At 48.6% G+C, this 22585-nt stretch overlaps 1 protein-coding gene across 1 annotated transcript in view; it reads right to left on the bottom strand.

The window, feature by feature from the left end:
- ARSG (arylsulfatase G) overlaps positions 1 to 22585 on the bottom strand; it is a gene marked incomplete at both ends in the record, with an annotated part of 83610 nt that overhangs the window by 43476 nt on the left and 17549 nt on the right. Inside the window, 4 exons of the mRNA XM_080712845.1 lie at positions 7328 to 7465; positions 10339 to 10450; positions 12125 to 12172; positions 17276 to 17463. Coding sequence (XP_080568971.1) covers positions 7328 to 7465; positions 10339 to 10450; positions 12125 to 12172; positions 17276 to 17463 — 486 coding nt within the window. The remainder of the gene's footprint in view (positions 1 to 7327; positions 7466 to 10338; positions 10451 to 12124; positions 12173 to 17275; positions 17464 to 22585) is intronic.

The following is a 22585-nucleotide window of genomic DNA, read 5'->3' as shown; positions in this document are numbered from 1 at the left end:
CTAAGACAGTGTGCTTCCATTATGTTTTTAAAATATGGTTACCTCAGCCCCGACCCTGGGCGGATGGGCAGGTGCTGGCGGGGGCGCCCCTAGGCAACCCCCCTCCCCACCTGGAAGGACCCTGTGGTCCGGGCCCCCTGGCCCTCACCCTGGGCAGGAGGGCAGGTGCTGGGGGAGCGCCCCTAGGCGACCCCCTCCCCACCCAGAAGGACCCCGTGGCCCAGGTCCCCGGACCCCCTGGCCCCGACCCTGGGCGGATGGGCAGGCGCTGGCGGGCACCCCTAGGCGACCCCCTCTCTACCCGGAAGGACCCTGTAAAAAAGGAAAAGAAAAAGAAAAAAAGCAAAATATCGGAGAGGGGTCAAGGAGGTGGCGGAGGCCAGTATACTGGAGATGCAGACAAAACTTATCCAAATGAACTGGAATTATTGGAAAAATTCCCCGCTAAGGAGGACTGCTTCTTCTCTACATTGTCAAAAATCTTGGACAGCACCTGTAAGGAGAGAGACTTTAGCAGAGACCAAGGAGAAAGGCGGTGCTGAAAGCAGTCTCCACGTTGGCGGTGGAGACTTGTATTCAGGAGAAGCAGAAATCTGAGCCTACCAACCTTTTTTTTTTTTTTTTTTTTTTTTTTTTTTTGGAGAAATTACACCAAAGGTTGAATGCTACCACCGCGCATGCTTAGGAAGACTGGACAACATTCAGAGCGGAAAAAGAACTTGGGAAAGATTTGAAATGGTGGAGGCAGTGGCAATGGCAGTGGCCAGTACTCAGAGGAGGCAGAGATCTGATGCATTACACCTGGAACCTTTGAAGTAATGACCCCAGAGGCAGAATGCTACCACCACCACGCACCCTCGAGAACGTGGGACAAATAGTTGGGTGAAGAGGGTGCTCGGATTAGAGGGGTAAGGCCGGCAACGGACATAGAAAAGCTGGGATTGGAGCCTGCCATGAGGCAAGGCTGGTGCTGGGGCCTCCGAGGCCGGGATCTGAGCCTGCCGAGGGGTTAGGCCGGTGCCAGGGCCAATGGCTGGCATCGGAGCCTTCCATGAGGCAAGGCCATTATTGAGGCCTCTGAGGCCAGGATCCGAGCCTGTCGAGGGGTTAGGCCGGTACTGGGGCCAGCGAGGCCAGGATTGGAGCCTGCCGTGAGGCAAGGCTGGGGCTGGGGCCTCTGAGGCCGGGATCGGAGACTGCCGAGGGGTTAGGCCGGTGCCGGGGCCACTGGCCAGCATTGGAGCCTTCCGTGAGGCAAGGCCATAATTGAGGCCTCTGAGGCCGAAATCGGAGCCTGCCGAGGGGTTAGGCTGGTGCTGGGGACAGCGAGGCCAGGATCAGAGCCTGCCGTGAGGCAAGGCCGGTACTGGGGCCTCCAAGGCTGGGATCAGAGCCTGCCGAGGGTTTAGGCCGGTGCCGGTGCCGGGGCCAGCGTGGCTGGGATCGGAGCCTGCCGTGAGGCAAGGCTGGTGCTGGGGCCTCCGAGTCCGGGATCAGAGCCTGCCGAGGGGTCAGGCTGGTGCTGGGGCCAGCGTGGCTGGGATCTGAGCCTGCCGAGGGGTTAGGCCGGTGCTGGGGCCTCTGAGGCTGGTATCAGAGCCTGCTGAGAGGTTAGGCAGGTGCTAGGGCCACTGGCCGGCATCGGAGCCTTCCGTGAGGCAAGGCCACTACTGAGGCCTCCAAGGCCTGGATCAGAGCCTGCTGAGAGGTTAGGCCAATGCCGGGGCCATCAGCTAACATTGGAGCCTGCCATGAGGAAGGCCGGTGCTGGGGTCTCTGAGGCCGGGATCGGAGCCAGCTGAGGGGTTAGGCCAGTGTCGGGGCCAGCGAGGCCAGAATCAAGGCCTCCCATGAGGCAAGTCCGCTGCTTGAGCCAGCGAGGTCTGGATCAGTCCACCTGGTAGCCAGGCCACAACTGGGGCCGTCAAGAGTGGGATCGGTATTTGCAACACGGCATGCACAGAGAAATATAGCAGAAAATTAAAACCAGATGCTTCCCCTAATCAGCAATAACTAGGAGGAAAGGGGCAACAGGAAGTGGTCGAGCTATAGAAAGGGCCCTATAGTGAAGCAATTAAGGTGACCAATCAGAGGGTATGGAATAGGGGAGGATGGAGCCTCTTTAAAAAGCAGGAGGTACATAAACAAATGTGTCAAAGTTAATCACCAAACAAGCATGGGATCGAGGGAGGGGGAGGGAATGGGATGGGGACTGGATGAGGGCTAATTGGATGATGTGTGCTTGTATATCCTCTCAAGTCTTATATTCCAATGTGATGTATGATTACAATGCACCAATAAAAATAAATTTAAATAAAATAAAATAAAATATGGTTACCTCAAGTATGCCTGAATAGAGCCGAGGGAGAAACGTGTTTCTGTGCCCGCTGAGGATGGGGCTGGCACCACCCGTGGGGACCTGTGAGCAAGGTGATCTGTGGGGTGTGGAGCTCAGGCGGATGTACTTTCTGTTTGTCTAGTTCTGTTGACAGAGGTTTCTGAAGGGAACATGCTGTTTGCGTGGCCAAACAAGCAAAGTGGTAAGCAGAGAACAGACCAAGTCAGATGTGGGAAGGAACATTCCAAGAGAGAAAAGATAGGACAGGGGCTGGAGATAAACACCCAGGGACATCCAGGCCCAGAGAAAATACCTGGCCAAGGTGCAAAACAGCAGGCAATGGGTGCCCGGCTCTCCAGGCAGATCCCTGGCTGTCCAGCAAGGCCCTCGGCTGGTGCCAGGGGCAGAGAGGGGCAAGGCCACAAGCAGGGGGTGGGGCGCTCCCTGCCCTCTGGTCTTAAAGTGGCCCCTGGAGTCTCTAGGATCAGTGCTTCCGTAGCCACTTGTCCCCACATTTCCCAGTCTCCCTCTGGCCCCTGGCATCATGACAACCTTCTCAAACCCAGATGCAATCTGACAGTTCCCCATTTCGAAGCCTGCGGGGGCTCACTGTGACCGCAGGGTCGGCCCCATCTGCTCTGTCCTGCATCTGAAGACTTCCTCATCTGGGTCTCTTCCAGTCCTGCCTTCCTTCCTTCCTCCTCAAAGTCTCTTGCTAGTGTCTATATCTAGTCTGCTAGTATCCCAGGAACCCCGCCTTCCTGCTCTTTGCCCAGGCTGCTCCCCGGGATCCTGTAGAGAAGCACCTAATCAAGTCTGAAGCTCCAGCGAGACAGCCACCAATACTGATGAAACTTCTCCCCAGCTGGCTTCCTCCTCCCGGCCCCCCAACCCTGTCAAAGCCCTGGCTTCCCCCTCCTCCTCTAGCATCAGTACAGACCAATAACCTGCATTCGAGCCAAGTTCCTCCAGAGCCCGCTCCACCAGTTTCTGAGTTTCTCAAAGCAGAGACAAGTCTAACCCATATTTGTTCATACTGGCATTCAAGCACATCCTGGAGGCTGAATAAAGCAACTCTCTCATCTACTCATTCATTCAGTGAATAATTATTAAGCTCTGTGAGGCCCCTAGCAGCAGGGATGGAGATACCAGCATTACGAACCTCGTTCCCACCTTCTCAGGGTGAGAAAAAGTGGAAACTACAAAATTGAGGGGATTCTATAGAGATTTAGCAGGAGTGATGGAGACACAACACTGAGTGCTATGGAAGAGCACAATGGGGGACCGAGGAGGGCTTGGGGTGAGGAGAAAGGAGAGATCTTCGAGACCTGAGTGGCTCACCGGTGTGCCATGCATGGCAGCATCACAGCACTCAAAAAGGAGGAAGGAGAGGGGGACAGGGTAAGAGTGGCCTTGGAATTGAACCTGGGTCTTTGGTATCGGTGGCCGGTTGGTGAGTGTGAGGTAGCAGCTGGGGACAGGAGAAGAGTAAACAGGAAATCAAGTAACGATTTCACTACAGATTGTGTGTGTGTGTGTGTGTGTGTGTGTGTGTGTGTGTGTGTTGCTGAGGTTGCTGAATATTGAACCCAGGACCTCATGCATATTAGGCAAGTATTCTGCCACTAAGCTATGTCCACAGCCCTAAGTAAAAGGGAGTTTTGCAGACACTAGGTTCCAGCCCACAGAAAACAGAGGATTGGTTTTCATCTGTGCATCTATAGAATCTCCTCCTCTCCTCTCTTTCTCTCTCTCTCTCTCTTTCTCGGCACTAGGGATTGAATCCAGGGCCTTGCACATGCTAGGCAAGCACTCTACCGCTGTTATGGTTAGGTATAGAATATCCTCTGAAGAGCTCACATATTAATGTTCAGAGTTGATGGAATCAAGTCATGAGGGTTATAATCTCATCAGTAAATAAATCCATTATCATAGACTTACTAGGTGGTAACCTAGGCAGGTGGGGTATGCCTGGAGGAGGTGGGTCCCTATAGGTATGGTCTTGGGGACAGTTCTTAGATCCTTCAATCCCCTTGCTTGCTCTTTTTTGCTTCCTGCCTTTATAATGTGAGAGCAGAGCCCTTGCTTTCTCCCTTTCTCTGCTTTCACTGGCATGTCCTGAGCTCCACAGACCTGGCCTGACCTGGACTGAACCCCTTAAATCTCCAAAACTGTGAGCATATAAACCTTCCTTCCTCTAAATTGTGTGGTCAGGTTTATCAGGCCACAGCAGTGAGAATATTGACTAAAGCAACCATGGGACATCCCAAGTTCTAGGACCTAGTTTTGAGTGATGAATGCTCTGGGTCTCAGTCTAATCTGGCTGCTATCCCAAAATAACATAGACTAGAGCCAGGCACATTGGCGCATACCTATTATCCCAGTACTTGGGAGGCTGAGACAGGAGGATTGCAGGTTCAAGGCCAGCCTCAGAAATTTAGCAAGACCCTCAGCAACTTTGTGAGACTCTGTTTTAAAATAAAAACTAAAACAGGGCTAGGGCTGTAGCTCTGGGAGGTAAAATTCCCCTGGGTTCAATCTCCAATACCAAAAAATAAAAATAAATAGTCGCTAGTCCCCGGAAAGTTGCTATGGCTCCCCTCAGAACCCCGCGTTGCTTGAGGCACTGCAAATGCAAAAGAGGACTGTCCCCACGAAGCCCCCACCTGCAGTGGCACACAGGGGCCTGCAACAATCTCAAAGCTCCAAGCAGCTGAAGAGGCTCCACCCTCCAGATGCAAGAAGGAGTTTGATTCCTTTTATATCCACAATCTCAGAAAAATGGACAGTGTTTTCCAGGAGCCCTGCTGAGCCATTCAGATGTGATTGCTAAGGCCCTCGGGGGCTGCTCCTGAGATGAACGCCTGAAACAGTGGGTTTTATCACCAAGACTAGGTGACAGCTGGGTCTCCCATATTGCTGCCTCTCTCCCAGCTGGCCTCTCTGGTAAAGTCTGACATGGTTTAGCCAGGGGTAGAGGATTCTTCTACATTCAAGGAGCTGGCCTGATCATTTATCCACAGGTGCAGTTTATTTCTAAGTATGTATGTGTGTGTATATATATATATATATTTTTTTTTTCCAGTACCAGGGGTGGAACCCAGGGGCATTGTACCTCTGAGCTACACCTCCAGCCCTATTTCTTTTTTAGTCTTTTTATTTTTTATTTATTTTTATTGATTGATTGATTGATTTTTGCGGTACTGGGAATGGAACCCAGAGGCATTATTCCTCTGAGCTACACCTCTAACCCTATTTCTTTATTCTTTGTTTTGAAACAGGGTCTCACTGAGTTGCAAAGGGCCTCACTTAGTAGCTGAGGCTGTCTGCGAACCATGATCCTCCAGTCTCCACCTCCTGAATGCTGGGATTACAAGCGTGCGCCACCACGCCCGGCTCTAAGCACATTTTTAAGCAGCCATGCAGCACTTTTTTTTTTCTGGCTCATGCAGGTTGGGGCTGTGAGCTGATTGGAAACGATTCCAGTGACCTTGAGGAGTTTACAGTCTTGGGGGAGAGAGGAGATGAGCTCACCCTGGGATGTCCTTTGCTCTGACCTGCCGGAGGCTGCACACCAGTGGCAACCCTGGTACGTTCGGGATTTGTTCGATATACTGTGGCATGAATTTGGGTTTTGCTTGTTATTTTTAGTCAGTAATGTCTAACATTTTAAGATTGCAAGATTTCATGTAAGAGCCAGGCATCCTGTCTCTCTTGGAAAATAGAGATACCTGACATTCCAGGCTCACGTCCCCACCAGAAAGCAGCTGCAGCTGGAGCTGGATAGAGGCCACCCCTTTAGATAAAGATGTGTGCACATGTTCACCGCCGGCCCCACCTCTCCCCAATACCTCTCACTCAGTCCAAGACTAAGTCCAAGTCTAAGGTTACTTATCAGTATCTATCCAGGCCCCGTAGATGCTAGAATTTGTGACCCTGGTATAGTAGACTGAGTAATGACCTCAAAGACACCTGGAATCTCATTCCCAGAATCTAAGAATGTTACTTTATATGGCAAATGAGACTTAACACATTATGTGAAGGAGATGATCTTGGCTTCTCCCGGTTTACCCTAATGGAGTCACTGGTATCTTAAAAGAGGCAGACAGAGGACGTGGAAGTCAGAAGCTGACTGCAGACATGGAAATGGTAAGGTAACAACAGAAGTAGAGATTTTAACAAGGTGGCCATAAGCCAAGGAATGGCAGTTGCCACAGGAAGGAGGAAGAGATGAGGGAAGATTCTAGAAACTCTAGGTAGAAATAGCCATGCTAGCCGGGCGTGGTGGCGCACGCTTGTAATCCCCGTGCTTGGGAGGCGGAGACAGGAGGATCACGCAGGTTCAAAGCCAGCCTTGCTGGCTTAAGAGACCCTGTTTCCAAATAAAAATATAAAATAGGTCTGGGAGTGTAGCCCGGAAGTAGAAGGGTTTCCAGGAACCCCAGTACCACTAAAAAGATAAAAGAAGAAAAAAAAGAAATAGCCATGCTACTACCCCAATTTTAGCCCTCTAAGACTCATTGCAAGCATCTGGCCTCCAAACCTGCAGGAGAATAATTTACCATTGCTTTTGCCATTAAGTTGGTGGTTACTTGTTACAGCAGCAAGAGGAAACTAATACGCACTAACAGCTAATAAATTCAACAAGAGCCTGGATCACCCAGAATAGAGTCCCCAGGCTCTTCCTTCCAGGAGCTTACACCCAGGTAGAAGAAGAAAGAATGATCATGACTGTGGGGCCTGATCAAAATGGGATTGATAAACCCTCAGCAATGCTGGGAGCTGGCTGAGGAATTTCTTACCCAGGACTAGGATCACAGAGGGGACAGTTTTCCAGTTTCAGTTACAGGAGACAAGTATGCATCCTCCTTTGTTGGGCAATGAACCCCAGCCATGGCTGAGAGAAGGCTGAGGCTGGGGACACGGTGTGTGTTTGCAGGGAGGGGATGCAGCAGGGCCTCGGGGGCTGTGGGGGCGCGGGCTCTGTACCTGGCCTGCTGGATGAAGCGGGTGGCCTTCTCAGCGTACTTGTGGGTGAGGCTGCGCAGGTTCACCGGCTGTTCCACGATGTCCAGGTTTTCATAGAGAGGAAGGGCCACATCTGTGTAGCAGTCCCTTTCAAGGCCCCTGTGTGGAAACCACAGAACCACAGACAGAAGGGCATTCGTTTCTGCGCTCTAGGCAGCCCAGGAGTAGACAGAAAACCATAGCACAGAGACGCACATAATACACTGCACTTAACAGAGCGGCCACAGGGGAGTTTTACCACCCCCTCCAATTCCTCCAAGAGTAAAACTGAGATGGAATGCTTCTGGCTACTCCCTTTCTTCCTTTGGTGCTTGCTTGCTCGTTTGCTTTTTGTGGTTTGGGGGATTAAACCCAGGGATATTTTGTACCTCTGAACTACACCTCCAGCCCTATTTTATATTTTATTGTGTTACTGGGGATTGAATCCAGAGAAATCCCCAGCCTGATTTATTTCTTTTTTTTTTTTCTTTTCTTTTCTTTTTTGTGGTACTGGGGATGAAACCCAGGGGCGTTCTACCTCTGAGCTACACCCACAACCCTATTTTTCATTCTTTATTTTGAAACAGGGTCTCACTGAGTTGCAAAGGACCTCATGGCTACTAACCATGATTCTTCTGTCTCAGCCTCCCAAATGTTAGAATTGCAAGCATGCACCACCACGCTCTGTTTTTCTTATTTGGAAATGGGGTCTCACTAGGTTGCAGAGGGCCTCACCAAGTTGCTGAGGCTGGCTTCGAACCCTCGATCCTCCTGTCTCAAACCCTCAAGTACTGGGACTATAGACATGCTCCACCATGCCCTGCATTCATTAATTAAAAAAATATATCTTTAAAACAGGGTTTGGCTGAGTTGATGAACCTAGTCTCAAACTTGGAATCCTCCTGTCTCAGCCTCCCAAGTACTAGGAATACAGGCATGTGCCACCATGCCCAGCTCCTCAGCTCCCTCTGAATAGATGAGTTTCTGCTCCTTGGGCAGGCTAGCCACTCTAGGAAGGTCACTAAGACCCTTAGACACAAGGGAGACCATTGCTCCCATTCTGCAGGGAAATACACTGAGGTCTCAGGAGGCCACTTATTTCAATCGGAGTCCCAGAGCCAATCAGCCTCCCCATCTCTGTTTCTCCATTTTCTTCACTGTCCAGCTGTGTAACACCTAGCACTTCCCCCAGTCCACCGTAGGACTCCATGGGACACAGAATCTGGCAATAGAATATACAAAGAAGAGCTTAGGACAGTTTTAATTCTGAACCACATATCTGGAGAACTTTTTTTTTTAATTTCATGATAGGAGTCAGGAGAATCAAACAAATAATAACTTGTAGGAAAAAAAAATTCTGCCCTGGGTCTTACAGATTAAAGTAAGTCTGACAGGGGGCCACCCATCAGTGTGGCTGAGCAACCCCTTTGGTCACATCCCTGGAGTTACCCGAGGCTCACTCTCGCAGCCCGAGGTGGTCTGTGCCTCTTACGGGGGTCCTGGGAGGACGGAAGGAGGTAACAAATGCTTTGCACACTGCCCAGGACATAAAGAGCTTAGTAAACACTCTTGCTCTTTGCCCTGGTCACCACAGGTGCAAAGGTGGGACCCCTAGAGAGAGACGGGCAGGGGAACCCTCTCGGGCAGGTAGTATTCAACACATCCTCTCAAGGCAGTTAGGATAAATGGTCCTAGTGGTGCCGAGACGGACTCGTGAAGCATCCCAAGCTCAAAGTCGCGCCTACGTACCTCACTACATGAGATTAGCCGATAAGGTCAGGCTGGGTAAACAGTTGCCAAGGACCACATGTTTCTATAAAGAGAAGAGTTCGCACCACGCTGCCGTCATAATGTGAAGCCCATATTCAGGTTGAATTGTCCAGCTTTTTATTATCTTGTGACTCTGCTGTCATGTATAGTCTCTCTTACTCCCTGCCCTAAGCCATCCCTTTTTTATCCTGGTTGATTTCACATGGATTAAAGAGATTGGCTTTTCAAAAGAAAGAAAGATAAAAAAAAAGAAAGAAGGGAGGAAGGGAAGGAGGGAGGGAGGAAGGAAAGAAGAAAGGGGGAGGGAAGGAGGGAAGAAGAAAGAGAGAAAGAGAAAGAAAGAAAGAAAGAAAGAAAGAAAGGAAGAAAGAAAGAAAGAAAGGGAGAGAGAGAGGAAGGAAGGGAGGGAGGGAGGAAGGAAAGAAGAAAGAGGGAGGGAGGGAAGGACGGAAGAAGAAAGAAAGAAAGAAAGAAAGAAAGAAAGAAAGAAAGAAAGAGAGAGAAAAGAAAGGACAAGGCTGGCTAACATCTGTCAACCTGGATGTGGCCAGGTGAGAGCACAGGTGTGGCCCCAGGCTGCAGCTGGCAGGAAGGGTGGCGAGGTGCCCTGCAACCCTGCTTCTCCCCCTAGACTGTGTACACTAATCACCTGAGCATCTCGTTAAAACGCAGACCTAAATTTCTGCAGTGTGTGTGTGTGTGTGTGTGTGTGTGTGTGTGAGAGAGAGAGAGAGAGAGAGAGAGAGAGAGAGAGAGAGAGAGAGAGATTGATTTACTGGTGGTTGATCCCAGCATCTCATGCATGCTAGCCAAATACTCTACTGCAGCTGCATCCCCAGCGCTATTTATTTATTTATTTATTTATTTATTTATTTATTTATTTTACTTTTGAAACAGAGTCTCCTGAATTGCCCAAGCTGGCTTCGATCTTGTGATTCTCCTACCTCACCCTCCCGAGGCACTGGGATTTTAATTCTGCATCACCAATGTCTGGTGACTTTCTAACAAGCTAAACAATCCACAGAGCAACAACAACAACAAAAAAATACAGCAGGAAGATCTGCTAGCTCTCCCATCTTAGCATTAGAAGCGAACAGTGCATTTGGATTTGCCAGGGATGCGCTTGCTATCTTGTCCGCTGTCTTAACAGCCCTCTGACCGCATCACCTGCCGACTGCAGAGGGACCCTGCCCCAGGACGGCCAAGCCGTGGGACAGCGTTACCTGGAGGCGCCGCTACCCTGTGGACACGCTGGACAAGGAGGGTGGTTGTAGCCCGGGGCATCGGTACAGCCCATATCGTGGCTGTACGGGATCCCAAAGTAGTAGTCAAACCCTGGAACAGAAGCAGCTAGTTAGTAGCCCACCCGACCCCCACACCCTGCCTTCACACACGTGACAAAAATTTAATTTCCTGTGATTTAATACTGCGGTGCTCTGGAGTATGTAATTAAAAGAGGATTTGATTAATATCCGTTGGAAGCGTGCGAAGAAAATCACTTTGCTGGGTTCTGGCTGTAAGACTAGATTTCTAAGACACCTTGTGATTAGCGTTAACCCAGACTGGAGGAAGGGGAGAGACATCCTTGGTGAAATTATGTAGGGAATTGCGGAAAATCTACTATACACAGGATAATTTTCTTTTTTTGTTACTGGAGATTGAATTTAGGGGTGTTCTGCCTCTGACTTACACCCCTAGCCTTTTATTATTATTATTATTGTTTTGAAACAGGATCTTGCTAAGTTGAGGTTGGCTTTGAACCTAAGATCCTTTTGTCTCAGCCTCCCAAATTCTGGGATTATAGGTATGTGCCACCCCATCCATCTATGGGTGACACTTTATTTTTAATTAATTAGTTAATTAACTAATTTCTTTTTTGGCACTGAGGATTGAACCCAGAGACATTCTACCACTGAGATAGACCCCCAGAACTTTAAAAAAAATTTTTTGTTTTGAAACAGGGTCTCACTAGGTTCCCAAGAGCATCACTATATTGCTAAGGTTATCCTTGAACCCACGATCCTCCTGTCTCAGCCTCCCAAGTACTGGGATTACAGGCATGTGTCTCCACACCTAGTTTATGGGTAACACTTTATTTTTGTGTTGGTCCTGGGGACCCAGGTTGATTTTACCTATGAGCTATATCTCCAGCCCTATTTTTTATTCTTTGTTTTGAAACAGGGTCTCACAAAGTTGCAGAGGGCCTCACTAAGTTCTGAGGCTAGCCACAACCCTGTAATCCTCCTGTCTCAGCCTTCCACACACTGGGCTTATGGATAACACTTTAAAGGACAAAAATAAATAAATAATTAAAAAAATAAAGAAATCCACCCTCAAGAGACTTTCTATCTGAAGAAGAAATAAGATGTAGAAGCCATAAGAAGTGGGCAGGTGACGTGCAGGCTAGAGCCCGGGTCACACCCGTTTGGATCCACAGCCAGGGTTCCGGCTTAGCAAACCCACGGGACACTTTTTCCTTCTTTCTAGATAAGCCAGTCTGGGACCTCATGGGGCCTGATGCTCTCTGCGGTGTGAAGAACTGGGAGACAGCCAGGCATGGCTGACGCAGGCCTGTAATCCTAGTGCTTGGGAGGCTGAGACAGGAGAATCTCAAGTTTGAAATTGGCCTCAGCAACTTAGGAAAACTCTCAGCAATCTAGCAAGACCCAGTCTCAAACAACAACAAAAAATTAAAAAGGGGGTCTAGGAGCTATAGCTCAGAGTTAGAGCCACCCTGGATTCGATCCCTAATATGGTAAGAAAATGGACAGGCCCCCAAAGAGGCAACCATGGGGCACACAGACACAGGAAAGGGGAGGCTAGGGCAGGTACCAGCAAGAGAGATGGAAGGTTGAGGGGGTATGCTGACACCCCAAAGCACCCAAGTGCCCTTGTGAAAGCAGACATCCTCAATCAGGAGAACGTCCCCGGGACAGGATGGCTCAAACGCGAACAAGGGTCTTTTATTTTCTGCCACGCAGGTAACAAATCCCCCAAAAGAATTCTTACCACGGAAGTTGGGGTGATAAGAGCCGTGGTGCCCAAGATGCCATTTGCCTGCAGAAAAAACAAAGACAGGGTGTTGGAAGGGATCTCTGGGGACCCCCGGAGCCACTATGGGGGGCAGGGGGAGCTCTCCACCAGCTTCCTGCCCCTGAGGACAAGCAGAGCCATCTGCACATACGTGGTACGGCAGCCAAGCCTCGCTCTTTGGGACCCAACCCAGAGAAAGTCTGTGGGGGACACAAAGCAAGGGAAGGAAAGCCGCAGCTAATGGGGCAGGTGGGCCATCCCCAGGAGCAGCGCCACAGTGGCCCCAGGAGCAGCCCACCGCACCCTCCAGACTCCCACACTGGGGCCCAAGAGCGCACAGTGGCTCTGATGCTCTGATGCTGGTGTCCTGGGAATGCCTGGCCTGCCTGGCTCCATCCTCCCCTCCAGGGGGGTCTGCAGCCCGCAGCGGACACCTACCGGGCGGCAACCGAGAACGCCTGCCACTCCCTGCTGGGTAAGTGGGCATGGTCCCGGGAAATAACTGGGCAACAGGTGGTAGAGCGCTGAAGACTCTGATCCATCCTCTCATTCTGCTCTGAGAGATCACTCCCAAGGCAGAGAGACTGGGCGACCGGAGACCTCCACAGCAGGCAGCGCTTACCCACACAAAGGAGGGGAAATCACGGGCAGCCAAGGAGCCTGGCCAAGCTAATGATTTCCCGTGGCCTCACTAAGTGCGACCCAACTGCCTTTTATTTAAAGGCAAGTGCAAGCACCTGTAATCCCAGTACTTGGTGAGGCTGAGACAGGAGGATGCAAGTTGGAGGAAACTCTCAGCGATGCACCAAGACTCTCAGCAAACTAGCATGGCCCTGTTTCCAAACAAAAAATAAAAAGAGCTGGGGATGTGCTCAGAAGTAGAATGCCAAGCCGGGCGTGGTGGCGCACGCTTGTAATCCCAGCATTCGGGAGGCTGAGACCGGAGGATCACGGTTCGCGGACAGCCTCAGCTACTTAGTGAGGCCCTCTGCAACTCAGTGAGACCCGGTTTCAAAATAAAGAATAAAAAATAAGTCAGAGGGTGTAGCTTGGAGGTTGAATGCCCCTGGGTTCCATCCCGAGACTCACAACAAATAAATAAAGAAAGAGAAGAAGAAGAAGAAGAAGAAGAAGAAGAAGAAGAAGAAGAAGAAGAAGAAGAAGGAGGAGGAGGAGGAGGAGGAGGAAGAGGAGGAGGAGGAGGAGGAGGAGGAGAAATAATAGTAGTAGTAGTAATAGTAGTAGTAGTATGCCTCTGGGTTCAATCCCCCTCACCACCAAATGCATAAATTAAATTGAATTTTTTTTTGTGTGTGTGTGTGGTACTGGGCATTGAACTCAGGGGAAAATCTACCTCCAAGCTATACTCCCAGCCTGATTTTTTATTCTTTATTTTGAAACAAGGCCTCACTAAGTTGCAGAGGGCCTCACTAAGTAACTGAGGCTGTCTGAGAACACAGATCCTCCTGTCTCAGCCTCCCAAGTATTGGGATTATAAGTGTGCACCACCACACTCAGCTTTGAATTAATTTTTTTTTTTAAAAAAAGGGGCTAGAGTATCCCTGGGTTCAATCCCCAGTACCAAAAAGAAATAAATAAAAGACAAATGCATGAATAAAGGGTTTATAAGAGTCCATTATCAGCCAGGTATGGTGGTGCATGCCTGTAATCCCAGTATTTGGGAGGCTGAGACAGGAGGATTGCAAGTTTGAGGCCAGTTTTGGCAACTTAGCAAGGCTCTCTGTAACTTACCAAGAACTTGTTTAAAAATAAATAAATAAGACAGGCGTGGTGGCACATGCATGTAATCCCATTACTTGGGAAGCCAAGACAGGAGAATTACAGGTTTGCAGCCAGCCTCAGCTACTTAGTGAGGCCCTCTGCAACTTAGTGTGACCTTGTTACAAAATAAAAAATAGGGCTGGGGGTGTAGGTTGGAGGTAGAATACCCCTAGGTTCAATCTCTATTTTTTTTTACTGCAAAAACTACTACTACTACTACTACTAGTAGTAGTAGTAATAAATTATAATAATAACAGCATAGAGCTGGGCTGAAGCTCAGAGGTAGAATGCTCTTGGGTTCAGTCCCTAGTACCACAAAAAAAAAAGAAAAGAAAAGAATAAACCAAAAAAAGAGTCTATTATCTCCTTCTTGCAACTGCTTCATAGAGTTGAGAAAAAAACTAACAAAAAACTGAGGGAAGTGGGTTAAACATTATATGGTATGCTTGGCTTAAGTATTCCACGGAGATATAAAATTATATTAAAATTCCAAAAAAGTGCTAAATTATAAGACGTGTAATAATTAATATGTAAGATGATGTTGCATGGAAACAGAAAATAGTATGAAGGGGAAGAAAAGTAGGCCAAGTGGTGTGCACACAACTAAGGAAAACCAGGCATGGACGGAGCCTCAGGGCCAATCGTGAGAGGCCTACACGGGCTCTGCACACCTTCGGCAGGTATTTAGTTTTTCCAATAAACGTGCTTTAATTCATGATTCCGACAAACAGATGTGCTTGAATATCCTCTCCAGGACACACAAAATTGCAGTGTGGAGAGGGCCGGGCAGCAGCTGAACCACAGACCTGCAACAGTTATTCACCTGGCCTGGGGAAGGCAGCGTCTTAGAGCCAGGCGGCTCCGCAAGAACCCAGCCCTACGTCAGCATGAGCTTCTGGGGTCAGGCTGCCCTGGGCCCAAACCCTTCCTGTCTGCAAGGATTAAATGGATACCTGAAACGTCCCAATAGGAATAGTCAACCCCAAGCCAGGCATGGTGGCGCATGTTTATAATCCCAGTACTTGGGAGGCTGAGCCAGGAGGATCACAGGTTTGCTGCCAGCCTCAGCTACTTAGGCCCTCTGCAACTTAGTGAGACCCTGTTTCAAAATAAAGAATAAAGAATAATAAGCCAGGCGTGGTGGCTCATGCTTGTAATCCCAGAATTTGGGAGTCTGAGACTGGAGGATCACGGTTCGCAGACAGCCTCAGCTACTTAGTGAGGCCCTCTGCAACTTAGTGAGACCCTGTCTCAAAATAAAAAATAAAAAATAGGGCACGGGTGTAGCTCGGAGGTACAATGCCCCTGAGTTCCATCCCCAGACCTGGAAAGAAAGAAAGAAAAGAAAAGAAAAGAAAAGAAAAGAAAAGAAAAGAAAAGAAAAGAAAAAGAAAGAAAGAAAATTAATAATAATAATAATAATAATAATAATAATAATATACAAGGCTGGAGGTGTAGCTCAAAGGTAAAATGCCCTTGGGTTCCAAAAAAAAAAAAAAAAAAAGAATAGTCAAGCCCAGCCAGGCACCAGAGCGCATTCCTGTCCACTCAGGGTCTGGGAGACTGAGAAAGGGGGACCTAAGGTTTGTTGCTTTAGAAACTTAGTGAGACCCCTAGCAAACTAGAGAGACCCTTTTTCACAATAAATAAAAATAAAAATAAAAAGGGCTGGGAGTATAGCTTAGAGGTAGGACACCTCTGGATTCATTCCCCAGTACAAAAATAAATAAATAAATAAATAAAGAGTAGTCAGGCCCAGAGGGAGCACCACTCATGGTCGTCTTGGTATTGATATTGTGAACATAATTATACCTCGGGGTGTGGGGAGAAAAGGACTGGAGACAAAGGAGGTTGGACTTTAATTGGTCCCTCCTCCTATCGACTGGGGCTTGCCCATCTGGGACGATGGATGCCACCCTCCAGCCTGAGCTCCTGGGAAAGGATGTCAGGCTCTTGAATCCAGAGGAGGTGGCACCAACAGCCGAGGCCCTGGCCCTGGGTCTGGGTAGAGCGACTCCTGCCAGTTGGCAGGGGAGCCGCGGGCACTGGGGCGCACCCGCGGGGACGCTCGCTGTCGGGCTGTTTGCTGGCACAGGATTCTCCGTTGCTCCCTGGTGGAGCGCGGCAGGATTCCCGCTGGACCCAGCTCTTGGAGATAAGACTAATGAGCACAGGTAGTGAGGATGCCGTGGACCTGCGGGGCTGACTCAGCCTCTGTGGGGGACACCTGCAGGAAAACAGCCAAGGAAGCATGTAGTCCTAGTTCCGCCGCAGGCCAGGTAACACTGAGGTCTCTCACAGCTGGAAACTGTTCTCTCCTCTACCACGGAGGAAATGATGATCTCAGAGGCATCCTCATCCCTTGATGCTCATAAACACTTGCCCCAGTGCCTGCTACATAATTAATGCTCGGTAAGAGGCATGTAAATTAATTAAAAGAAAAGGAAACTTTGGTCGATGGCTACAGACATTGTGCTATAGCCACGTCCCTGTGTGTTCTGCTAAGAGGACTCTGGTTTTGTTCGGGGGTGGAGGTGGAAGACGGCGGTGCCTAGGCCAAGCCAACGGTCATGATCCTGTCCCCAGCATCCCAGCCCTCTCTGGGGCCCCTGTTGCTATGTGACCCAGCTCTGGCCAGGCCAGGAGACTCCGTGGCTGGAGTGTCTGAGAGATTTGCTTGCTTACTTTTGTGTGTGTGTGTGTGGTACTGGGGATTGAACCCAGGGGCATTCCATGTCCAAGCTACACCCCAGCCCTTTTTGTTTTGTATTTGTTTTTTTTGTTTTTGTTTTTTGGTGGTACTATGGGTGGAACCCAAGTGCTTTCTACCTCCGGTCTATACCCCCAGACCTATTTTATACTTTATTTGGAAACAGGGTCTCACTAAGTTGCCGAGAGCCTCACTCAGTAGCTGAGGCTGGCTTCGAACCTGTGCGACCCTCCTGTCTCAGCCTCCCAAGCGCGGGGATTACAAGCGTGCGCCACCACGCCCGGCTCTTGTTTTGTAATTTGAAACAGGCTCTCAGTAGATTGCTGAAGGTCTTTCTGGCCTCTTAAACTGCAATCCTCTTGGCTCAGCCTCCCAAGTACTGGGATGACAAGCCAGACGCGCACCATTATCCTGACTGCTCACGCATCAATCCATGGTTAAGTCTTTTCAGTTACTTATAGCTAAAAGCATCCCTCATGTCTGCAATAAGAAATGATCAAAGAAGCCAATACGAGGGAGAGGTGGCAGTGGAGGGCCCTGTGGACCGTGGAGCAGCATCCTGGGTGACAGCGGCAGGCACAGCCGTCCCCGCATCCCCCATCATGGGGAGAGGCTGGCCGAGGGCCTCTTGGTACCTATCATCCCGGTGACGTAGCCAGCCGGCCGCAGCACCTCCGCCAAGGTGGTCTCGTTGAGCGGAAGGCCCCCGACAGAGGTGACCGCGAAGTTGTGCGTGACTCCATTGCGCAGGCCCAGCCGGCCGGTGAGCAGGGAGGCCCGGGAGGGCGAGCAGGTGGACGCCGCCGCGTGGAAGTCCAGGAACCTGCGCAGAAGGGAAGGAGATGAGGAAGCGAAGCCAAGAGAAGAGGCGCTGGGGGAAAGCGTAAAGATCACCTTGTCATAAAACAGGCAAAATGGCGCCCAGATAGGTCATACTAGGAGTCCAAGGTCACACAGCTAATTCAAATGTCAATCCTCTTTTTTTTTTGCAAATTACAATTAAAAGTTGCCTCCTTGTTAAACTAGGTTAAAAAAAAAAAACCCTAGAATCAGTAATTAAGTGTTTTGTTTGTTTGTTTATTTTTTTTGGTGTGTGTTGTACTGAGGATTGATTGGACCCAAGGGGCATTCTACCTCCAAGCTATACTCCCAGCTCTATTTTATTATTTTTAGTTTGAAACGGGGTCTGGCTAGACGGATTAGAGGCTCACTCTTTGCTGCAGCTGGCTTTGAACCTGCGATCGTCCTGTCCCAGCCTTCCAAGCACTGGGATTACAGGCTTGCGCCCCATGCCCAGCCGGCCAGAGGAAGGCAGACGTGTGAATCCTCCCGGTGTCCCGATAGTCATCAGGGTCGCACCGCTACCCGCGCCCCTAGCTGAGGTTGAGCAGAGGACCCTCTTTCAACTCTCTTAGGGCCAGAAGTGTCCCTCCTGTCATCTAGCGAGAGCCGGCTTTTGAGTCTCCGTGTTTTTCGCTGATTTCACTGTATGAAATGGCAGCCGTGGTGGTGCTAACGTGCTGCCTCGTGATCCTAGGAAAATGAGCAGATCCTATAGATGAGAAGGCTGTGATGGAGGAAAAGGGTGTGTTGGTGAGCTCTGCGCGGGAATGAGTTATAGCACTGCAGACGGTGAGGCGATTCACTCAGTGAATCAGAATCACATATTAAAGAAGGTTGTTTTAGCCCGGCGTGGTGGCGCACGCTTGTAATCCCCGTGCCTGGGAGGCTGAGATGGAAGGATCCCAGGTTCGTGGCCAGCATCAGCTACTTAGTGAGACCTTCTGTAACCTAGTGAGACCCTGCTTCAAAATAAGGGCTTAAAAAATAGGACTAGGGCATAGCTCAGAGGTGGAATGCCCCTGGGTTTAATCCCCAGTACTGTAAAAAAAAAAAAAAAAAAAAGGAAAGAAGAAAGGAAGAAAGAAAAAAGAACCGACTGAATCTATTCGGTATTCCTTTATTTTCTATTATGGATACCCAGCCCTGCTTTAGACATGAAGGAATGCTAGCCATCATCCTACCCTCAAGGAAAATGCAGCCTCCTTGGTGCCACTGAGCCCAAGTCCATCTACTCTCAGCTCCCAAAGGGCCCAAGAAATAGGACAAGTTGTTGGGGTAGGACAAAGGTTTATTCAGTAAGCCAGCCAGGCCAAGAAGATGGCACAGCAGCATCCTGACATAGGTCGTAAGCTCCTATTATCTTGAGGAGTAAGTGGTTAATGAACCCTGGTGCCTGGTGACCTGCCGATTCGCATCACTCTTGAATCAGGAAGAGTGATTAGAAAAGTTTCTGGCACATCCTCCTCATGCTGCTAGTTTGGATGATTGACAGGCGCCGTGAGCTCAGGGAAGCAAAGATGCTTTCCAGCGAAGGATAACCGGAAGTGGGAAGCGAGACGTAAGCACGCAGCAGTAACGTGCAAGAGAAAGGAAGGGCCCAGCGGGGATGACTCCGTGGGGAATGGAGGCACGGCGTGCTCCGGGACTGAGATAGGGAGAAGAGTCTTGGTGATGGGCCAAGGACAAGACAAGCCGCCATAGAGGCGGAGGGATGTGGACTGGAATTTATAAAGTGACGCTCTGGGGCTGGGGAGTAGCTCGGTGGTGCAGCACTTACTTAGCTTATGCAAGGCCCTGGGTTAAAAGAGGAAGGAAGGGAGGGAGGGAGATATTTTTATTTTATTTTATTCACTACTGGGGATGGAACCCAGGGGCATTCTACCTTTGAGCTATACCCCCAGCCTTACTTTTTATTCTTTATTTTGAAATAGGGTCTCACTTGAGTTGCAGAGGGCCTCACTAAGTAGCTGAGGCTAGCCGCAAACCGTGATCCTCCTGTCTCAGCCTCCCAAGTACTGGGATTACAAGCGTGCTGTGACCATGCCCCCGGCTCTTCATTTTATATTTTAAAACAATGTTTCGCTACATTGCTAAGCTCACTAAGTTGCTGAGACTGTCCTAGAACCTTCGATCCTCCTGTCTCAGCCGTCCAGGTACTGGGATCACAGGTGTGTGCCACCAAGCCCGGCTTGTGTAGATATTTGATCTGGTCAAAAAGTAAAATTAAATCACTAAAGAAAAATAAGCAGATCCTATATGAAAAACCAAAAGTGAAACAAATGAGTCTTGCCATTATAATAAATCGCTAATAAGACCACTGGGAGGAATGATTACAAGTCATATCACATCTGCACACTGTGTTCTGGCGGTACAGCTCAACGGGAGATATAAAATCTAAAGACACAATTTTTAAAAACCGCACAAAAAGCTTAATCCTCACTCAGTAGCTGTATTGTGGGTAGAAATATGAGTACTGGGATTTTGAAATGAATTCACATATATGGTAGAATAAAGCAAATCGGTAACTTTATGATTGTTCCTAACAGGGAACCAAGATTTTCAATACAAGAAAATGTCAAAGAAGATATGAAAAAGAGTTGGTGTAGGGGGGAAAAAGACCTCTTTGTGAAAATGTCATTATGAACTCATGATTTAAAAATATATATTTATCTCCTAGCTTTTATTCACTGAAAGGACCAAGAAGTGTTGATACCACTGTAGCAATGAACACACCTGCACCGCACTGCTTATTTTCAATACATTCCACAGGAAAAGGAATCTGTGCCAGTGTGGTAGCAAACACCCAACCTCCCAGTCCTTGGGATGCTGAGACAGGAGGATTGCAGGTTCAAGGCCAGCCTCGGCAATTTAGTGAGACTCAGCAATTTAGCAGGACCCTGTTACTAAATAAAAAATAAAATGTCTGAGTTCAATCCCCCCTTTTTTTTAAAAAAAAGAAATCTGATCTGGTGGGAGAAATAGCTAATTCCAGGTTTAGAGAAAGAGAAGTACCCGGGGAATTTGGGACTCTGTGTCAGGAAGCAAAGACCCCCAGGAGGCAGTCTGGATAGGGCTCCTGCTGAACCAATTTGGGTCTGTAAAGAATAATGATTATACTTGATAATGTACCGTGGATAATAAAAATCCATCAGTCCATCCTGATGCTGAAGTCATTGGTGCCAGTGGAGGACTTGACACCAACTCCCCACCCTAAAAACTCACAGTTAAAGGGAAAGCGTTGACCCTGAGCCTCCGGGGTGAGCCCTAGTCATGGTGACGTGGTGGGCAAAGGGCTTCACAGAACAGCATCCTGCTCACACGGAAGGGATGGCGGCTTAGCAAACCACCTTTATTTCTTAAAAAAAAAAAAAAAAAAAAGCCACCCTAGTACCATTTATTTTCCATAGCAATGATTTATTTTTTCTTTTCTTCTCTCTCTCTCTCTCTCTCTCTCTCTCTCTCTCTCTCTCTCTCTCTCTCTGGCCTCCTTAATCACTAGGATCGCGGGCATTCTACCTCTGAGCTTGGTCATGACATTGGTTTCTTTTTTTGTTTTGTTTTGTTTTTGTTTTTGTTTTTGGTGGTACTGGGGGTGGAACCCAGGCACTTTCTACCTCCGGGCTATACTCCCAGACCTATTTTATACTTTATTTGGAAACAGGGTCTCACTAAGTAGCTGAGGCTAGCTTCGCCCGGCTCTGTTTTTTTTTTTTTTTTTTTTTTTTTTTTTGGTGGTGGTGCTGGGGTTCCTGGAAGCCCTTCTACCTCTGGGCTACACTCCCAGACCTATTTTTATACTTTTTTATTTGGAAACAGGATCTCTTAAGCCAGCGCGGCTGGCTTCAAACCTGCGAGATCCTCCTGTCTCCGCCTCCCAAGCTCGGGGATTACAAGCGTGCGCCACCACGCCCGGCACGCCTGGTTTCTAATTGGTCATCAGGGGCCATGAGGAATTAACACCCAGAGGCATTCTACCTCTGAGCTTTACCCCCAGCCTTTTTTTATTTTAAACAGGGTCTCCCCAAGTTTCTGAGGCTGGTCTTGAACCTGCGATTCTCCTGTCTCAGCTTCCCAAGTACTGGGATTACAGGTGTGCACTACCATGCCTGGCTTCAAAGCACCAAGGTTGTATCCTCCCATCCCCCAGATAGTAACTGGTGACCAGTGGGTAACGGCGTCCACACTGTCACACAGTGTCAACCTTGGGTCACTCATAAATTGGACGGAGCTAGCAATTACCTCCTTATAAAGTGGTGAGATTCAGAGTCACTGATAATGAGGCCCCCTGTCCTTGCATGTCTCCTGCTGGGGTGAAATATGAGGTTTATAGAATCAAGGATCCTTGCCAGAAACATTTAACCCGAATCTAATCAAACTAGCCAATTTCTAGGCTACAGGAAATACAGCTAATACAAGAAAAATTAAATGACACCACAAGGAAATCATTGAATAAGTCAGCAGCTAAGCATTTCTGCAAGACCTTGTCTCTTCAAAAGTCGGTGTTGCCGGGCACCGTGGCGCACGCCCCTGATCTCAGAGACCGGGGAAGCTGAGGCAGGAGGATCGCAAGTTTGAGGTCAGCCTGAGTAACTTGCTGAGGCCATCACAAAATAGAATAAATAGGGCTGGGGTTGAAGCTTTGTGTTTTCCCAATGTGTCCAAGGCCCTGGGTTCAATCCCCTGTGTGGCCAAATAAATAAAAAATTAAATACATATTTACATACATAAATACATATAGTGTCGTGGGAAACAAACAGGATTGGAGTGGGTAATATTCTACTTTAAAAATACACAAAACCAAATGCAACACGTAACGTTAACTGGGTCTCAATTAAAATAAATGAACATTATGTTTGGGAATAATTATGGGAATTTTACTATGAGCTGGATATAAGGTATTAGGATATCATCACTCTTTTTTTAGTATAAAAATGGTACTATGGGCATGTGGAAGAATGTTGTTTACTCTTCAGAGATGCACACTGCAGCGTTTATAATACAGGGACATGATGTTTGCATCCTTCAAATGATTTCGAGGTTTATAAATATAACCCAAAACAGCAAAATATGAACCATGAAGTTTTACTGGTGTTATTTTACTA

The sequence above is a fragment of the Muscardinus avellanarius genome (genome assembly GCF_963383645.1).
Source record: "Muscardinus avellanarius genome assembly, chromosome: 16".
Classification (NCBI taxonomy): domain Eukaryota; kingdom Metazoa; phylum Chordata; class Mammalia; order Rodentia; family Gliridae; genus Muscardinus; species Muscardinus avellanarius.
Note: the sequence above shows the minus strand (reverse complement) of the source record. Positions and strands in the feature narration are given on the sequence as shown.